General features: G+C 40.0%; 1 protein-coding gene across 1 annotated transcript in view; it reads right to left on the reverse strand.

The window, feature by feature from the left end:
* edil3a (EGF-like repeats and discoidin I-like domains 3a) overlaps positions 1-21,036 on the reverse strand; it is a 125,921-nt gene extending 104,885 nt beyond the window's left edge. Inside the window, exon 1 of the mRNA XM_076099358.1 lies at positions 20,973-21,036. Within this exon, the coding sequence (XP_075955473.1) occupies positions 20,973-21,036 (64 nt within the window). The remainder of the gene's footprint in view (positions 1-20,972) is intronic.
* Between the last annotated feature and the right edge of the window lie 241 nt (positions 21,037-21,277).

Consider the following 21,277-nt stretch of genomic DNA (forward strand, 5'->3'; position numbering starts at 1 on the left):
ATTATAGAAGGTGAGCAGGACAGAAAGAAACCCCTCAGCACTAAAGAAACCTGCAGTACTGTAAGTGATCATATTAGTTCATGACTTAAACTCATAAAATGATGGACCTCACTGCATCACAATAGTACATAATCAATTGGTACAACAAAGAAACAAAAGAGCACTATTTTTGCTCTGTTTAAGTTTCAAAACAAAGTGTTTCATCTGGTCTGTGGTTGTGTGCACAGTTTTTTCTCTCTTTAATGTAGCCATCTTATATTTCAACAAACGAAAGCCCTACTTCAGTTCTTGACAGCCGCGAGTGTCCTAGCAAATGATGTCAGTGTAAGTGATTTTGCAGAGAGAGAATACAGACAATATAGTGTCTTCTTTTCTCTCAACATCACTTGAGGTGTCAAAAGATTTGGAGTACAATACTCAGATTTGATAGGATACTTGTTAGCTGCCTAAAACAAGGATATGACTGGCTGGCTGAGCAATAAGATACTGTAGATAGAGTGAACACCGCCAGGAGCACAGTTAGTATTGTAGAGTTATAACAAAATGTATGTAGATGTGAGTCCTCAGTTTGAGACGCCGTGTGAACACTTGCAATCCTCGCAGACGCAGCCAGCATAAATCACGCTATACTCCAAATTTGATCGAGTGTTAGGGGAGGGATTATGGTAAGGATGGCCTGCCCAAAAGAATACTGAATACAAAAATGGTGAAAAACTGTTAATCGGCCTAAATCCACAATTCAGAACTATATAGTTCACAGTCTTTACACACATTTCAGCATTTATTTTCTTTTAAGAATCAAATCTCAGATTATTCTTTACCTGGACTAACATTGGGCTTGCCTTCTTAATGTTAATCAAAGAGAAAAATAATATTTATAATTATGAGAAATAATTGTCCATTAAGTGCAATGTGCTGATGTCAATACAATTAGATTGTTTTGAGTGGGAAGAGGTTGCATAAAACATTGTATGCACTTTGTCCAGTGTTGTTTCCTTAGCATTAGCATTAACCCTGCAACCCTGCAAGGCTTTAATAATGAAGATGAAAGTATTGTTTTGATATCCGCATTTGCCTGGGTGAGAGGTCAACACAATGATTGCAATAATTGTAATGATGATAGCAATCCATCACACAGACGTGGGAGCTAGCGCCTGTTTCGTGATGTTGTGTTTGATGGCATTGACCTGGTGGATGTTTTGCACAAAAGAAGGGTTGTGGAGGAACTTTGTTTTAATGTTTAGTTCGTTACAATAATAATTGTCTTTTATTGCTGTTATATATTGTATGAGTGGTACCCCTTACGTTTACATATGAAAACTTAAGTAAAATTATTTATTGTCTTAAGATATAATGAGGTAATAGACAACTGCTTCTATATATTGATTATTTTGGCAAAAGTTAGATATTAGCTGGGATATAAACTGAAAACCCCAACAATGATAGCTGGCCAGCAGTCAAATTGAGCTCCATCTGACATGATGACTTCATAAAGCTTATCACTCTTACCTTCATGGCCAATTGGCCCACGACAAAGTCAGAAACAATCCGGGTAATGGGTCGAATTCCCATTTAGCAGTGTAGCATCAAGAGTGACAGTCAACTGTCACTGCTAATGCTGGCAGCCCAGACACCGCTCGCTGGGGCTGACAAAGCCTGTTTGCGTCTGTCAAGTGTCACATGTTGTGAATCCCAAGCAGTAAAACTTTTGTTGGAGTTTTCATGTTTCTTTCCCCTATTTGGCAGTGAACAAACGAGTTTAATTTACCACAGGACTGCGTTCAATTACAGCATGACTCAAGTTGCAGTTTAAAAGGTTCCACGTGTTTGCAGCCATAAATGAGCAGCATTATTACAATCAACTTGCCAGGCAGCAGCAGAATAAGATTGACATAAATTGTCATAGAGTTGTTGAAATGGTAATTCCAGGTAAGAGTTATTATTGATCTACGTGATACAATTTAGTAAAACCAACATTAACACTCGCTACATTTTAAAGGCACTCAAATTACATAGTCAGAATATTCAGAAAAGCAGACTTGACTGCTGGAAGAGTTTTGTTTGTTTGTTTTAAGACAGCTGTCCAACTGGCAAAATACACTGTAAGAATATATATCAGCTCAATTTTGCTTAGTCTGACAGAAAAGATATAAAAAAAGAAATGTTTAAAGTAGTTTGTTGCAAATGAGGATTTAGTTAGCTTCACTGTGGCACAATCTGTGTACATGTGCAACATTAGCACTACAGATATCACCTTTCCTTGTACCCCCACCCACACCCACACACACTCTCCAACCCCCAGCAGATGTTCATTGCACATTTATCTCCCACAAAACATCACCCTCAAAAGTGTTTGTTCCGTGATAGCTGTGCTTATTAACATTAAATCATCTTGCTCTAGAGTGGGTGGCTGTGCAATGACTCACAGACATAATTCCAACAATAATTAGGGAGGCATTGTTGTTTCTTCAACTAATGACGAGGAAGTGCAGTAGCACATCCCTTTATATCAACTTGAGTGGCAAACGCTGTCTCTTTGTAAGTAAATAACCCATCCATTCTCATTTTACGTTGTTGACAGCCGAGCAGGACTGCAGGGTAAAGTCCTCCATTAACGAGTGGCTCTTTGACATGTGGTTTAGGAAGAAAAAGAAGAAAAGGATGAGAGACAAGATTTTAGTTGTTTTTTTCCGTACAGCTCATCTTGCTAATAGGGATGCTTAAGATGCTTATTGCAATATTACTGACGGACACTACAACTTTACTACAATAGTATGATTTACTCTGTATAACATTTTTGCTTCATAGTTGTGTTTCCCAATGTAGTGGGGAAACCACTGCCAAAAGCAGTATATTATTAAGGGAATGCTCCACAAAGCAGTGATAAATGATGTGTTTCAAAATCCTAGTTAATAAAATCATAAAGTTGGCTTTCGTACAGTGAGCCTAATGAAGTCTTTACTGAAGGAAATGATAAATAATCCCAACCCATCTGTAATAATGTAAACAGCAGACAAATGAAACAGACTACTCTTAGCAAGTAAACCCAAAATACCATTGAATTTGGAGATTTAGTCTGTATATTCACTGTGACTTGTTGGCTTTTAAGGGCATTTTCCCACCTTACTTGTTTGGTCCAGACATTCAGACTTTTCCGTTTCATCCAAACCAAAATTACAGTTCTCAAAATCTACCCAGGATCGCTGACTAGACCAACCAGCCAAACCTTGGTCCGACGAAAAGGGATCGTCTCGGTCCGGATCAAATTAAACCATGGTTCGGTTCATTTCTGATGTGCAAACATTATTTGGATGGTACGGACTTTTGGACAAATTAGATAAAGATCTGGCAGTTTTTTTGCAAGAATCAGAACAACAATGCATCAAAACTAAATAAGCTGTGGTAAGAGAGGAGAGGAGACCATTTGACATTTCTTCATATTATTTTCCGAGACGATGAGAGGGAGAGGATACAAGAGGACCGGAGAGCCCGTCAACAAACCAATCAACTGCAAGTATTGGGAGCTCACGTAGGTGAGGAAAACAGGATGTAGGTATGTCATGTGTTTGTTGTGTGCTCGCTTCATTGCAATGTGAAACCAATACTAACTGGATCAAATGTATACAATACAACAAAATCACAAACCTTGGTTTGGACTGTCAGGTGTGAAAAGGCCCTAAAACATGTACACATTGTGTTGAGTCTCAATATCAATATGAATTTAAGACATTGATTAGGCCTAAAACAAAGCAGAGCTCTTCTTTTGAATGAAAGAAACTGCAACTGTTTAAAATCAATAATATCACAGACCGTATACTGTATGTGATTGCTTGTGGAGAGGATGTTCAGTCAAATAGAGCATCAAATTGCAATTCCAAGCATAACAGAGAAAATCCCATTGGATCAGACAGTCGACAGGGAAGCGTTTTTGTAATGTGGTCAATACAGAGTGCAGACAGATCCAAGGCCGGATTCATACTGTGTTTTTGACACATAATCAATTTTTATTTTTTTTTTATTTTTTAAGTCTGCTCTTCAGTGTCAGTGTGCTGAACCAAGTGTCAGCTAAATTATATATGTTTTCAATAGTGCTATGGCCAGTATTGATTGTCCATAGCCTATAGGAGGCTACCTCAAGAATACAGAAGTGGACAAAATTGACAATGTTCCTCTGACAATTGTCGAATAAATGCAATCCCTGATGGTGGTAATTGAAGTTGTGTACAAATTCTGAGATTTGATCGATTCCTCAGGCAACAGATCGAAAACACACGCATCTTGCATGCCATAAAAAAACATTCCAGAGATGATTCTAACCTCAATAACGGTTGTTGCACTGTGCAACAACCAGACGCCTTGGAAAGGAGGCTGACACACATGGCAGCGCAGCAAGTGTTCCTTTTCAGCAGAGCAACTATTTCTAAGGTATGTTATCCATATTTGTTTTTTCTTTGTGCCCTACTGTGCAAAAATATCTCATAACCAAAATATCGATGGGAGATGTCGTATAAATGTGTTAAACCTAACACATAACTCAGATGGATGGGCTTGTGTGGAATGGAACCTGTCAAGTTAAAGATGATCCCAGGAGAAGTTGCTACAACTACTTGCAAAGCTGTTTTTATACAAATAACCACAGGACTTGCAATAAAAACATTTTGGTCAGATGGCTTTGATAACAGATAATAAAACATAATAGACAGTAGATATATACAGAGAAGCCCCCACTTCCAAGAAAATCTATATTTATTTGGTCTTCGCATCCAAATGAATAATGCAAGTCGGGATTAAAACTGCAACAGTGCAAGAAGAAAAATGGAGGAAAAGCAAAATAGGTCCCTAAGTGACAAAGTGCAATGACAACGTAATGTTGCACAAGCTGTTTCCATAAATTTGATCGCAAACCTCAGTTTACTTCACTTATCTGAGTTGGAACTCTAAAGGTTACAGGGAAAATTCAGATTTTTTAAAGTGGGGTTGTATTAGGTACTTATCCACAGTGTATTATATACAGTAGATGGCGGTCGGAGCACCGACACAAGAGCTCAGCAATTTACTGCTGTGAATAGAAGCACCAGCAAAATGTATTTTAGCCACTTAAATGAGAGACTTACCGAAAATAAATCATCATTTTAAGTGTTCACTTTATGTAGAATATCTCATCGCTTTAACCTGCCGTGAGAGAGCCTAAAAACACCTGGAATGTTAACTGAAGGTCCTTTGTAGACTGTGGATTTTTCAAAAGAAAGGTGCTTAAAGGTCATCATGAATACTCTTAACATATAATGCCCTGCTTTATATTCAACCAAAGGGCCTCTGAAGGTGGCTCATACGCATGCTCTGGGAAAAGAAGAACATGCATCGCGAACCACATCACTGGAAGTCAGCAGAACTGACCTGAATAATATCAGAACAGCTGACAGTGTTCATGGAAATGCTGGAAAAAAATCTTGTGCTTCAGGTATAAGGTTTGGCATTGCGATGATCATATTTTGTCATTAGTAAAATGATTACCACAACACCCCTACTATATGTACATACTGTATATATGTATCCTGTTATCATTCAAATTCAATCTAAACAAGGTTTTATTTTTTTAAGTTGTTAGAGAACAGCTGAAATAAAAGCTTCCGTCAATCCACACCAAGCGATCTCTCCTTCCATTGTGTATCTTGTTGTTCACCAAATGACAAAGAACCCAAACTTGAAAGAGTAAACTGGATCTTTGTGTCATTGCCAAGTATGTATCTGAAGCGTGATTTGTTCACATCAAAGAAGGGAAGCGAAAACCCTCACTCATTCCACATTGTTAGAGTAGAAAGGGAGGAGGGGTGAAACTCTCACTCCTCCTAATTGGATGTAATAGCTAGAGGGAATAAGCTCGATTTGGCCTTGGGGAGGGGAAAGCGAGAAGAGAGAGAAGATGTTTAGAGAGGGCTGAAAATGCTAAACATCCATGGAAGAGTGGAAAGACAGACGGCGTAGTCATATCAAGCCGAACACATACACAGCCTACTGTTCAGAAGCAGCACAATAAAGATGTGCACAAGGGAGGAGAAAGAAAAATGCAGGAATGTGGACTGGAATTAAGGCGCCAGAGAGGAGAGACACTGTGGAGAGAGTCTGAGAAAAGGCAGCACATCAAACATATAAATGGGTATTGGTAACAGAGAGCATGCTGGCCCCTAAGTCTGTGAAAGCTTTTGGGAGGACCTAGTCCAGAGAGAAGAGAACTAGGTCTGCGTTGCAGGGACATTTTGAAGATGAGAGAACCCTTTGGTGCTCCTGTGAAAGTCAGTCAATTGCTGAGGGCTGTCCTTTAAACTTTTCCCCTCGTTGAAATTAAACAGATTTCTACAGCTAGTGGAACTGAGGCTGATATTAGTATGGAGAGGTCCAACCAGTGATTTCCTCATTTCTAACAGCTCGGTCAGACCAGCATCTATTATAGGGAAACTTCAAATTGAAGTAATTTCACTGCTATGGAATTGCCACACTCCCTTATGTTGCTCATGGCTACGAAATCAATCTTTGCAGCTTTTGTGGAGAGTTCAACTTTGGTGAACTTTGACAAGTGAATTTGACTCGTTGACCAATTGCTGTCAACATATGCTGAACTTTGAGAGACCAGAGAGTCCAAAATGGAAGAAACTATACAGCTATATATCATGCAATTTGATTTGGGCGTAACGATGTAATGTTGGGAGTATAAACAGCTGCAGAAATGAGATGTGGCATGGTCTGAAGTCAGTCGCGACACATGGGTAGATGGAACAAATATTTTCTCTTGGCCCGTTAGCTTAGAGCTTTGGACACAGCCAGGCTAACTGTTTCCCCCTGTTTCCAGTGTTTGTGCTAAGCTAAGCTAACTGTTTGCTGGCAACAGCTCCATCTACGCTTTTAAGACACGAGAGTGGGATTGATCGTCTCACCTAACTGTAAGCAAGAACGCGATTAACGAAAGCTCCGTAAATGTCAAAATATTTCTCACAGTTAACAACTGAGACTGCAAGTACTCACAATGCCACTGATCTTTCAGCACCATCTATTTGGCCTGGATGCATGAATACATTTTCACTTTCTAGTGTCGGAAGGCGCCAACACAGACTGTAGCCTTTCATGTCAGTATGAAATACGTATGCAACATTTTAATCTTATTTCTCTGTTGTTGATCATGAAAGAACCTTTTGTTTCAACACCATTACCGCTCAAACCAAAAGCTACAACAGCCATGGCCCAGAATCAGCCACCCATAATAAGTATGGTGTGGTGGAGCTTTGGTCACTGTGAGGTTAGAGGCTTCAACCAACATGATCATCATCTCAAAGGCTTGCGCACACAAAGTCTTCTCTTTGGAGTCCTTGTCTCAGAAACAACCTCTGTTGCCACAAAAACCTCCAACCGTAGCACTCAAAGGAGTAGGAATCTTTCCTCCCAGCCAGAGGTATCCTGGCATCTTAAGTCTGGCTAAGCTCAAACCACTTTCTCTGAGAAATGCTTTTGATTGTTTGAGACCACCTCCACTGCTCCTTTGACTTCACACTTGGATTAAACCAAATTTACTTTTCAAACAGCTGAGATATATTCCCACAGGGGTCCTAAATTCCAGATAAGACCATCAAGGCTACAGTGCATGGTGTGGTTAAGACCTTTACTTTGCTCAGAGAGAGAAAGACGTGAGCATCTTAAGAGGAGGGGTTAAATAAAAACAAACTAACAAAAATGCCCACCAAGCTTCTTTCTTTTGTTTCCAGTAAAGGTCTCCATCCAAGCTGGTCCCCCAGTCTGCCCTCTATTGCTCTCATTACTGTGCATCCTGCCTCAGCCATCTCTAAGCCCTGCAGAGGTGCACAGAGGGCTTTCGACGGAGGATAAGATCGATACCTTTCCTCATCATTGGCCAGAGGCAGCGATAATGCACTCAGCCCAGTGTCTAGAGGGTTCACCGGATTTTGCAGCAACCTGAGACCATGGACTGAATCTTTCCTCAGGTGAAACAGGTGCAGTTATGAACCATGAAGTCCCTAAAAAATTAAAACGTACAATGCTTCCAAAACTATGGTGACATTTTATCTGGGCAGATTTTAAGCTATTAAAACGTATATCAAGGATTATGTTAACTCACATAAGATGATTAAGAGGGATTTTATGCCACCCTACTGTTATAAATAAACAGATCTAGGAGCACCACCTAATATAATGTTACAGGGTTAATGATTCACTGCATGATCATGCCCCTTTTATGAATGCCTAATTCATGTTGAAAATTGGAACTCCGCGGGGAAAAGCCCAGATGGTCCAACTCTGCAGATCCAACACAACACTGGACCTGAGCATTTTTCTTTCATATATAGCATCCACCCATGACCCCGAAGGCTCGGCAGTAACAGTATCATCACACACCAAGCTAACCCCTGACGGCCCTTAGCTGGTCTTCTGCTTAATATATTTATGTATTGGCCTCAGCAGGTTAGGGATAAAGATGGCTCACTCAGAAGTTAACTGCTGGGAGTATTTCTTTTAAGTTTACTATCCCTTTAGGTCAATAGTATAGCATAATTAACGATGATTATGACAAGGCTTATATTGTTACATGGTTATTTATGAAAGTTTGGGAGGAAAACGGTGTTGACAATTATGACTCCTCTAATCTGACACAAAAAAATCTGAAAGAAATAAGGTGAAGTTATCCCAAACTGCGAAATCAACAATAGTTAATAGTTATATATAAAAGGAAGACACGTTTAACACACATAGTACATGCCTTAAAATTCTAATATTCTCGTTTGCTTCTTTAGTTATCTTAAAAGATAAATCCTATGGTAACCAAAAACGTAAATCACCAAAGCAAATTGTTGGTGTGTCTGAATCTCTGTTGTAAATCAAAAACCGTCAGATAAACATAACATCAAGGTCCTATGATGGATTGTGTTAATTCACATAATTCACATGCATCCAATTTCAGGTTCAGCTATAGCTCATAAACGTTGAGCATGGGACCTTCTCGACAATCATTTACATTTCAGTGCGAAATTGCGTTGAACAAATCACAGATTTTGAATGGTTTCTACCTTTATTAATGGGCATCTCCTAAACATTCTGTTCATTTTAGTGTTTGTCCTTCCTTCCACTGAGAAGCACAGTTGGGTCTTTCCCCATCCATTTCAAAATATTACAGATGTATAAAACAATTCTGTACGCCCTGCTAAATTCAAGCTATGAGCTTCTGAGAAAACGACACTCTGGGTCTTAAGGGAGCAATCATTGAGCAGGAGCTACAGTATGACTGACCTCTTTCTGCCTAACATCCACTGGACAGCTGAGCTTGTGGCTCAATTCATATTTGCAACATGCTTCTCTCCGTTCTCTCTGCGCCCCCCACCCCCTCGCTTCTCTGCATGCTCATTACATATGCCCTAGTTTGCTCGTCAGCCAGGAGAGCCTTGCTAGCCTCATTACAAACTTGGAATCCTCCCATCTTTTGTACCTTTTTTTTTTTTTTTCCAGCAACGAGATCTCTCACATGCATGCTTGTATCCCAGAAGTGGCATACAACGATTCATCGAACATGTATAAAGAAGTGGAGCTCACATCTCATCTGAATCTTCACAGTTACTGCTGAAGAGGAAGGTGTCTGTGAAGGAAAGTGCTAGTGCAGATTAACAGGCAAGGAAAGAAGAAAAATTAAAAAATGGGCGCGGGGAAAAAACATTTTACTTGAAAACTGTGTCACTAATTCACAGGATTGATGCATATTCAACAGCACATGAAGGCATTTCTGTGACCCTGTTCGTTAAATGTACCTCATTAGCTCTCTTGTTGTCTTGATGTTTTCCATGTGGAATTTTGGATGAAAGGGAAATTATGCCACACAAATACACTCTGTGACTGAACAACCCTCTGATTCTAAATCCACAACATATGCACATGTACGGCAAATTCAAATATTTAGTCTTTTTGCGTGTGTATGTGTAAGAGACAGGGAGACCGTTAGCTTTTAAGAGCCAATCATAAATTTGATAAATCCAGGAAAAGCATTTCATTACATTATTATTATTAAACTTTTCTTTGCATTAAAGGACACATTTTGGGAAATAGCCTTGCTTATGTCGAGAGTAAGATGTGAAGACTGATACCTCAAGTCTGTCTGTGCTACATGTAGCTTGAACCAGTAGCTGGTTAGCTTAGCTTAGCATAAGGACTGGAAAAAAAGGGGAAACTAGTTATGTGTCAAAGAACCAAAATACACCTTTAAAACTCACTAATTGTCACATCATATCTTGTTTATTTATTCTATACGTGAATTAAAGTGATGGCAAATAACAATTTGCCATTTTACGGGGGTTATGTGCCAGACTATTTCTTGGAAAGGAGTTGTGACTCTCTGGAATCTCCACTGGTTGCCTGGCACGCTCACGCTGACAACAAGACTTCATGAAACAGTCCTTCACAATAACCCTTTGTTAAATGGCAAATTGTTTTTAAACGTTGCTATTTGTACAGATTAAACAAATGAGACACAAACTAATGGTTTGCTGGCTCCAGTTACATATTGAACGGACACATGATGAGAATGGTATCGATCTTCTCATTTAATACTTGTCAACAAAGCAAAAGGGCATACTTCCCCAAGATGTCATTCTATTCCTTTAAAATCTCTTCTGGCTGTCATCTCACAAATAATAACACACCCTGTTACACAATGCACGGTACCACTCAATGTTTCGCTGCATGACAAGGCTCTACAGTACATTATACGATGACTTGTTTGGTTTAAGTCACACTGGCAATTCACTGGCAAGTGTGAAAAATATTATAAAGGCAGCCGTGTGTGATGTTGCTGTATGACTCTATATGCATGTTAGGACATGAAAGAGCAGTTACAAAATATCTTCTGATCCTTGTTCCACTCGTACTTCACACCCGCTGGCCTAAGCTGTGCATTGTGTGTACTGCAAAGGGCAGGCCTTGGCAAATTGAATTTCTTCATCCTGCTTACTCCTTGGTCAGTGAATTTGATGTAGCAGGCGCCACTTCCTCAAAGAGCCACAGCATTGTGCGTGACAAGGCTCAGCGTACAGTAGCTTTATGAGTGATGAAGTGCAGTCACGGCTGATTACTGGACATCAAACTGTTGTAGTGGAGCTACTTTTCAGTGATTATTTTGTGTCTCATTGAATGGACAGTTCACTGGAAATGAGTAACTGATGTATAACTGAATGACAGCATCAAACACACAAGCATCAATGTGGAACCCCGGGAAGATTAGCTGTTTGCCATGGCATCAGCTAATCATTTTTTCACTTTTTTCTTCTATATTCTGACCCACTTTCTAAAAATGACAAACCAAAGACAACAGGTCTTTTCTATAAATTGTGAGAAGAGCAAATTGAGCGTCCCTGACCGTTTCTAGTGCCACATCACCTTATATTATCATGAATAGGTAAACTTGCCATTTCCAAGAGTTATACGTTTGATGGATCGCTTAATTTTATGCATGTTGTTATTGAAAAACATATACACATGTTAAATACTTTATAAATGAGATCAAATAGATGCATTTAGGTGGAGTTAACAGGCTATCACGTTCTTTTTATTTCCTCTCATTAGTAAAACAAATACGCTAGCCTTTTGTATTCAATTCAATATTATACGCAGGCTACAATAATCAGAACCATATGGACATTCAGGCTCCCTCATGTGGTCCAAAGATGTAGAGCAGATATAAATGGTAAAAGACTATGGAAGAAATTCTGCAAATTTGTTTGGCGAATAAAATCTCATGCGACCCACCTGTGGTTCCCGACCCAGTCTTTGGAAATGATCGATCTAAATAAGCAAGCATGCATCGGCAAAATGAGCACATGGTCGAGTATCAAACATGCACAGTACAGGCAACACCTATGAAATAGTTGTATTTACAACATCAAGACAAATCTTCGCCCAGCTGCCGCAGCCACCCTAGCACCTTGATTTGATGTGTTATAATTATAACTTAGAGGGAGACAGGGAGAGAGAGAGCCAGAAAGAGAGGGTGAGATATCCCACAAAGATCCCTCTTCAATGCTTTGAATTAAAAAATACGCTCTGTGATTTAAACTCCGTTACACTAAGTGACAACAAATGATAATCCATAGACAGTGTAGCAGTTAAAAATCGTCTCCTTTTATGTAACTGCTGGATTATTACTCAATTTATTTATTTTGTCTTTCCTTCTACTTTGCTGTCATTGGTTCCCTGCGATGTGCAAAGTCTTAAAAATATGCACATCAGCAAGTACTGCTCAATACAATGAAGGACTTATACTGTATACTGTATACTGCATACAGCATCATATACTCATGGGTGCACAAGGCCCAAGGCTCAGGCTCCCGAGTGATAACTTTAATGGACACACACAAGTGTACATACACAGTGTAAGGGGGTTTACAATGCGATCACACCTGCAGCCAACCTTTAGGCGCGTGCCACACATTCAGAGTACTATATCTTATCAACAATGTGTTCCCATGCTTTTGCTTGTGGGGGTGCTTGTTGGGCTTTGCTGTCCATGCAGAGAAACCTTTTGGTAATCCAAACTGATAGTGGTAGTGTTAAAGTAAATGTGTACCAGGAGACAGTATTATCTTTTAACACAGTAATATAATATGATCTTTTTTGTAATAAATCCACCCCATTCTGTTAACTGATGTCCCTGTAAATAACCTTTAGTCTGGCTACAGCAACAATCTTCGGTTTTCTTATTGATCTAAAGCCAAATGGAGCTTAATAGCAGAAAAACACAATCTCAAAAGTGCCCAATGCTAAACCGCATCGCTGCATTAAGTTGATTTCAACTTCTTCCTGTCACCAAGTCAGGGAGACCAGCAGCTCTTTGCCACGCCCTGGGTTTCAGTGCTCATCGGAGTGAGCAACAGCTAAATTGTTGCTTGTTGTCACTGCCTCTGATGAGTTTCACGAGACAAGTTCAATTTACCAGGGCTTCTGTTGGTCTATGATTTCTCCTCTGAAACACCCTTAAAAAGAAGATTTTGTAGAGAAAAAGCAATCTAATAATCGGTTACATACCTGCACCTAACACTTAAGAAAATGTTGCAACCCTTGCACTTTTTTATTAGCAACAATGGGCTGCAAGTTTTGTAATAAGCTTTACTTTGGAGTTTGAAGTCGAGTAGTTGCTTTTCATTGAACTGTATTTTAAAGGCGATTTCTATCCTGGCTCTCAGCTCTTCCCCCTGCCTGGTACTGAAAACCCCAAAGGTAATCTAAAACATCTGGTCTGGAGATATTCCACTTAAAAAAAAATTGCACTTCACTTCTCAATGTGCATCATATACTTCATGCCACTACCTCAGATAACTCTTTTGAAAAGTGCTTGGCACTAGTCCAGGGCAGTTTGTTCATAGCTGAATTGAATAATGCGCTTTCACTTGAAATGCAGCATTATACAGATTGTTAATTTCAAACACATAAAGAATATATTTTTTTTCTAACATTTCTTTTAATAGATAGGCTCCTTCTTGTTTTCAATCACTCACCAAACAACCCCTTGTGGGCATTCAGCACAATTTAGTGTAAAAGCAAGCTGGCTGACATGATAAATAAAGCAATGCTGTTTTTGTTTTCTTGGCAAATGAGTGAAGTATAGATGCACATTCACACTGTGCTTAAGAGCCAGAATTGCTGCCTAGACTTTGTGTGGTGACATTTCTGGGTTACCTCTCCCAGCTTCGAGTACACAAACCCACCCAACTGCACACGCACACACACACACACACACAGACGCAGAAAAGAACACGGCATCATCAGTACAGGTATTGTCATAATCAAATATAAGTTAAAATGCTGTAAACTACAGAGCTGATGAGTCTGGGTATGAGATGAAATACACAAACACATCCTAAAACAAGGCTTGTATCTACACACGAGACGAGTGAGTAAAAAGAGAAAGAGATAATCAGAACAACGGCTGTACATAAAGAGAATAGTAAAAGATAATTAGCACCCGGCACAAAAATAATTTGAGACGCATTATTGTCAACCAGCGACTGATTTTTAGTTAATTTAGATAAACATGCATTTCTCAGATTCTGTGGCATAATTTACTGTACATTCAAACAACCGAAGAAAATAGTTAATGACTCTCAAGTTTCTTTTAGACCCTGGTGTGCAGGCTGTAACATGAGTGCTCATGATTTAAGTATGCTTTTAGAATAAGAATAAGTAGCCTGCACCTCCTTAGGGCTTGTTGGAAGTAAGAATTTAAGCCACCTGCACCCATCTGATCTCAAATAAGTAGATTGGGCTTATTGCAAATGCAGTGGCGTTCCAGAGCCCAACGGGGAGACTTTATCAGACCAAAGCAAAGCTCATTGCTTTAACTCCTCAATCTTTTTTTGACTAAAACAGGCTTAACTCCAGTCTGCAGCAACAAAAGCAGGCTTGTCCTATAAATACAAGCATAAATGTTGCAAGCTTTGGGTTTATTTGATCCCCTTTATCTTATCCTCCTATTACAAAGTATTATTAATTTGAGACTGGATGGCCTACACACACCTGATGATGCCATAAAACTGAAACAATACACACACACATTATCGGAAAAGTCTTTGATAGATGGAAACAAATATATAAATTACAAACAAAACAGACATTTATATCTTCACACAGAAGATGTTACATTGCAAAAATGTGTCAGGAGCTGGCTTTTTGTGTAAGGATGAAACATTCAAGCGCTCAAAGATCTATGTGTCATTCATCCATCCGTGTACAAGCTTTAAACTCTCAAAAATGACATTTCATTTTTAATCTCACTGTCTTAAAGCTTTGGTCTCACAAAAGAGCTTAAACGGACTCAAACTGCTCACACCTCCTCCGATTTACAGGCTGCTGCAGTACTGCACTTAATCCAAAAATAATTTATTCTGCTTATTGATCTGCTGTGGAGAAGTGGACTCTTTCACTCATGGCCAGCAACCATAATGAATGGCCGTTGCTGTTCGGACACTCGCCTGACAAAAAAAAAAAGGGAGGGTCCAGAGCGCTCAGTGTTCACTCCCACTGCGATACAATTCCACCTTAAAGGCCAGCCCACCTTAAGCAAGCGAGCGAGCCTGAGCCAAAGTTGTTGCTAACATGGGTAACGAAGCTAACTCATTTGCATTAATCAGTAGGCAAAAGACAAGGCAAGGGAACTTGGCTTGGGTCTTTCATGTTTTCATTGTCATTGCGATATAAACATGCACGATAAACACATGACAAAAGAAGGCCTGAAATACAATGAAACTCTGTATCATACAGGCCCCGGGGCTAAAAACTGTAGGATTTATTATCAGCATCTCCCATGCTCTGTATCGGAGCTGTGGAGAAGCTCTCCACATACATACCCAAACACACACTCAGTAACGTTTAGCACACAACCCTGAAAGATTTATGCAGTCAACGTCTGAGGTCAGAAGAAAGTAAAATTGCTAACTTCCGACCTCCAAGCGGTCCAGGTTCATGACACCAAACGTAAACAAAAACAACATGGCTGACCGTGACACACTGATGTTTCTTTGACACACACGATTGAACTCCCAGCAGAGCAGCCTATATAAGTGAAAAAGAGGAAGGAAAACACTTTAAGAGATTGTTTACCGTTACCAGCAACCTAGTAATATTGCCAAAATAGTTTGACATCAATTTACATAAAGAATAGGTTTAAATATATGAAAATATGTATTGTTTCCATTAAATACAGGCAAATTAACTTTACGTTGCTTTTGAGTTGATAGTTAGAATTTACAACGTGCGCTTCCATGGGTGTTGCTATTATATGTGACGGCACACAACTGCTTCATCATGAAGTCGAGGTAGAAGGATTTGTCCTAAGTTTAGTCGGAGCTCTTTGAGTGGCGTTCCACGGGACTTTTTCTGGTAGGTCGGAAATACTGAGATCCAAGTTGTCTGGAACGCAGCACAAGGGCTCTAATCTAATTTTAGTTTTTTCGATCACAGGCTGTGTGGAAGTCTAAATTAACTTTTCTTATGCAATTAGCACAAAGCACCCCAACCACCTCAAATGTAAAACCATAAAGCATCATTACAATGTAGCCTCATGCTACTTATTGCAAAAAAAACATTATGAAGGCATTGCAGTGTTGACACTTTATTGAACTCAAAGCAACGTTTGTGTTTAAAAGTGAATCATTGACTTTAATCAGTAATTAGTCTGGCCTGTAAACCACAGCAGAAATTGTGATGAATGTATATAATTATATTACATAACAATATGACAAAAAGTAAACATAATTTGAGAATAATTTCAGCCATTTTCCGCGGTTGCAGCCAGAGCAAATGTGTGAGCGACTACAAATGTGGTGTTGATTAGCTTTTACTTCCTGCTATCAAGATGCATTTCTATGAATACAAATTGAATGCAAAGTTTAAAATCACATTAAACTGGCCTATTAAACCACTGTTCATGCACATATCCCCATGCATTAAAGTATGGTTAGCTACTGTGCAGTAATGTTGAATAGTGCTTTGTACTTTACTATATCTTTGATATTGAACCTGTGCCTGCTACATGTTGCATGTTAAAAATGATTTATCTTAACAGCAATTTAAGGCCAACTGTACCATAAAATTACATGATCTACTTCAGGCTAAATGTGTTCTATCTGGATGGCTTTGGATGGCTTTTTTATTCATGTAATATTTCTTTTTAGTTAGTCAAGAGAGTCGCAAGCCTCTGGAAAATCCCAAACAATATTTTACAGTTTATTTCAAACAAGACATCATATGACTTCATTATGTGCAATTTTTTTTTTTGCCACACACATTGTGAGCCTGCAGTGTGGTCCCGGCTTGCGTCTCCAAAAGTTGAATCATTAATCGTGACCCAGTGGGATTACTTAAAACCAGCATGTGGTCTTGCGATTGCTCGAACTATGAAAGGATGTGCTGCTGCATGATCTAGCTGAAAAAGTGAAGTAGTCCTACACTCAATATGAAATGACACTGCAAACGAAAACATTGATATAATCTATATACTTTTAAGACGATCTCTGCTTATGCCAGCCGTCATAGTGTAACATGCTGCTTTTAGCGAATGCTAGGCTTTCAAGTTGTCTGGGAAAATACAGAATCAATGTTTCCAGAGTTTTGTGAATAGAAACATCGGAGATCGATTTAAGGATTAATGGAAAACGGGGAAAGTCTTGTGTGAAAAGAGGCTATTTTGTACTGCTGATTGTCTTTGTCTTTGTTCCTTTTCACTGCCTAACGTACAAAGGAGCTGATAAACCTTAAGTCACCTTGAAAATCTAGAACTGGGCTAAAGCACAGGGCGTAGCTTACACCAATATCTTGTGATTACACAATTACAGTCATTTCTGTCTGAAAGCTTATACGAGTCTGCGCTGGATCAAACAACTTATTTTACAATTGTGCTGCCCGATCTTATCTCAGGGCCATGTTAAAATTGTTTGGTGAGCACTTCCTCAGCATGCGTCTTTGCAACCTCTGTAACCGTCCCTCTAGTACCCCGCCAATAAGTCAAGCATGAAATGTAGGCGGGACAACAAAAGCCCTACTCCAGAAAAGACAAATAGCTCCATATTCATTAACTTGCCAGCAGAGGAGTCAAATGATCATAATTAATAGGATTATCTGCACTGACAATGAATAGCCCAATCAAAATCCACAAACATGAAAAAATAAAGAGTGGCCAATGTCACTGCAGCAGCAGGAGATGGTTTTGTGATTGATTCCTATATGTTCTGATAACACATATCGCATTCCTTTGTGTGCATGTTGTCGTCCAATGAGTTGCTTTCATTCCTTTGGTTATCATGGCTGCTGATCTGACTGATTGAAGACTGTGGCATTTAAAACCGGAGTGAAGGGCACTGTAGAGGGAGGTTGCCTGTCATTGTTATTAAAAGTCACCTATGCGTCCTCCACAACCTTCAGTGGCCACTGGCCAGTAAATTTAATGAGCTTTTAGATGGATCGCTATCTTCTGCATGCATTTAAAGAGAACATCTTCTATTAATATCCCCAACTGTTTGCAAACACAAGCTCGGCTTATTTTCTGCACAGCGGCAGCAAGTTCACTGAAAAGTATTTGATTCAAAATGGTAATTCAGCAATTAACTTAGAGATTGTCAAAAAGGCAAAAAAAAGGCAATTCAGTTTACAGTCAGATATGACAAAGAAAAGCAGCAAGTCATCACATTTGAGAAGCTTTAACCTGCGAATGTTTGAAAAACTTCATGAATTCTTTATCAAAATAGGTGTTGATTAATTTTCTGTTTGACTAATCAATGAATCAACTGATTGCTGCAGCTCAAGCCAATGCTGTACTGCTGCAGCAATTTGTTTACAAGTCTGAGGTTATATATTTGCAGTGATCAATACATCATATAACTCATGAAAATGATAGCCCACTGTGCATATACTGTAGAAAAAGAATGCGTTGGAGGAAATGTAAGTGAGTTAGTCTGCACTGTGCTGTGGCAATCCATGGCCCCAAGATACTAAAAGCAGTATTTAGTTACAGCCAGCCAACAATTTCCATCCAACTCAATTCTAGCTATAGGTCTTTTGTGTATCCAAATGTACCAGATGCCATTCCTGCTAACAAGGAAGTACATTACATTACATTACAGTCATTTAGCAGATGCTTTTATCCAAAGCGACTTACAATAAGTGTATTCAACATAGGTATTCAAGAGAACTGCTACTCACCAGGAAAGTAGCCTTCTGTCAGTCTTTCCCTCATGTTTTAAACTGACTGAAATCTACAGTCAGTGAGCATGATGAGCAACTGATCAGGCCAATACAAATCCACAATCATTCTAGAAATCACAATGCTTCTACATCTGTGCATTGTGTTTACTTCAACTGTGTTAAGCGAGTGAAATCTTTGAGCGAAATGAACAGTGACCAACAACATTAACACTAATCACGAGTCACCAATAGCGGACAATCCCATCACCCCTCCAGATGGCCGTCCATTTGCTTAAAAGGCTGTAATTGCGCGGCCATAACAAGACTGAGACTAAAATTAAGATGCATAAAATCCATTAGAACTGACTCTCTAAACAAGCACAATAGCATCGTTCATACAGTGGGCCCACTCGTGCAGTCATGTGCTTTGTCCAGGCGGATAGGCTGGATCACAAACAATGCGTGAGAGTCAGCACCAGTAACCAACCAGAGGAAGTGATGTATTGCACACTGACTTGGAACAATGCAGCCTGTTTACCAGAAGGCGAATGTTTCTACCCCATCAATTTGTTTCAGTGGACGGAGGCACCCTGTGACATCCTGAATAGAGTGTTTGGTAGCAGCTGTCTAAAGACACCTGCTACCTTTGAGCAACACAAAAGGTAAGTATAACGCAGCTTTTCTATAATACAAAGAGATTTCAAATCACCACAATGCATTCCTTATGACGGGAAGTTTGAATGCTGCTGGATCTTTGGAGCCCGTCCAGAGCAGTTATGTTGCTAAAATAGCAGCCAGGGTGACCAAGGAGGGTTTGTACGGACGCTCACAGATAGATCAAACACAGTTTAGACTCTCCATCCACCTCCCTGTCCTGCGCAAACCAGCTCCTTGTGTGAATGAGGTTACAGCTGTAGGAAACAGATGGACAAAACACCTTTTACAATGCAACCAATTTAACTGGGATGTGATTAATTGAGGGACAAGTTCGGGGTGTATTTTTAACTCACTGAGCCTTGAAACAAGTCGACCCACGGCACTAAAGCTCCCTGCTTTTCCTCTGCATCCATTATGCCGGCCTACCAGGGAGTCTTATGTCTTCTAGCGGCTGATTTTGAGTTGACACTGCGAGGCTTAGGGAGCCTTAGAAACTCATGCTTAAGGCTCACTCCTGGTGTGGAGACTGAGGTCTGTCTGACATGTGGGACTCCTGAGGCAAGCATGTTGCTAAATGAATAGAGACAGGACGGATGGCATGACCCACTTCCATAAGGGCTACACTGCTCCCACAGGTACTGTTCATGGAAAATATACCGCACGGGCAAAAGCTTAAATATTCCTATCACCAGAAACTGTAAGGGCAAAGGAGGGGGGGGGGATGAAAAAATTATTTGAATGCTGATCCAGTGGGTCAGGTGAATATAGAAGCTTTCAACAATTTCCTCTCAACATAACACAGTCTGACAGTTTTTGGAAAGACTCTACATTATACTTGCAAGGCACAACTGACCTTCTCTTGGTGACATCTTAGTCAATAATGGTGCCGTGATGCAACTAACACCGGAGGCTCTCGAGCATATCTCCTCGAAGCAAAAGCATCTGTGTCTGCCTAAAGCCCCACACTATCGACACGTCTTTCCATTTATCTATTTTTCTAAACTCATATTGTTAAAGAGGAAAAAGTGACGTAATTTCTGTCTTCCCCGACTGGGGCTATAGCTGGACGCACATCTTCTTTTTTTATCCTCTGGAAGCATCACGGAGGAGCGAATAAACTGCTGAAGATCATCACTGCGAGGGCGCACATAATACTGGAGCAGTGCACAGTGTTATCTATACCTTAGAATGTGCGCGCCTGATGCGTGGACCGATTTGGCCCCTTGTCACAGAACAATTACGCACGGATAAAACATTGATTCATCTGTTTGATCGACTCAAACAAGTGTCCTTAAAACGCAAATAAACCAATTAAGTAGCGAGTCGTGCACAGACTACAAGCGGTAGTTTTATGTTGCCAAACCCGTGCTAACAATACAGCCTCTCCATACGCACATTATATTTTGCTCAGCTATTGATGTGGGCCTCCCTCTTTGGAATAATCGGATTCAGGCGACTTGGTCACTTGCGACATGTAAAGATGCTCCGATCGCTGGTGATCAGTTTTGGGGGACTCCCACGCAAAAAAAATAAATAAATTCTGGTCGTGTAAAAATGTTTTGACAACGCTAATGACGGCCAGTCACTTTTCCACTCACCTATCACATGCTGCGGGACAGCGGCGCCCAAACACAGGGCGATGGAGAGGAGTAGCGGTCCCATCCTCTCTCAATTAACAGGTCTGACTTCCAAGGTTACGGAGGTGTGGTGAACAAAACAAATCACGGAGCAATAGTCAAAAGTTGTCTTCTGCTTCGCTCTCGCTGGGCTGTGGGATTGCCCTGGGATCTGTTGATGTCCTCTCAGATGAAGTCCACCTGTGTTAAAAGTCGGCAGAGCTGACGATCTCGCCACCGGGGTTGTTTCCGTGCAGGAACAAGTGAACTGTGCCTGCCTGGTCCAC

Source organism: Anarhichas minor, unplaced genomic scaffold (genome assembly GCF_050575085.1).
Source record: "Anarhichas minor isolate MPS153535 unplaced genomic scaffold, ASM5057508v1 ptg000025l, whole genome shotgun sequence".
In the NCBI taxonomy this organism is placed as follows: Eukaryota; Metazoa; Chordata; class Actinopteri; order Perciformes; family Anarhichadidae; genus Anarhichas; species Anarhichas minor.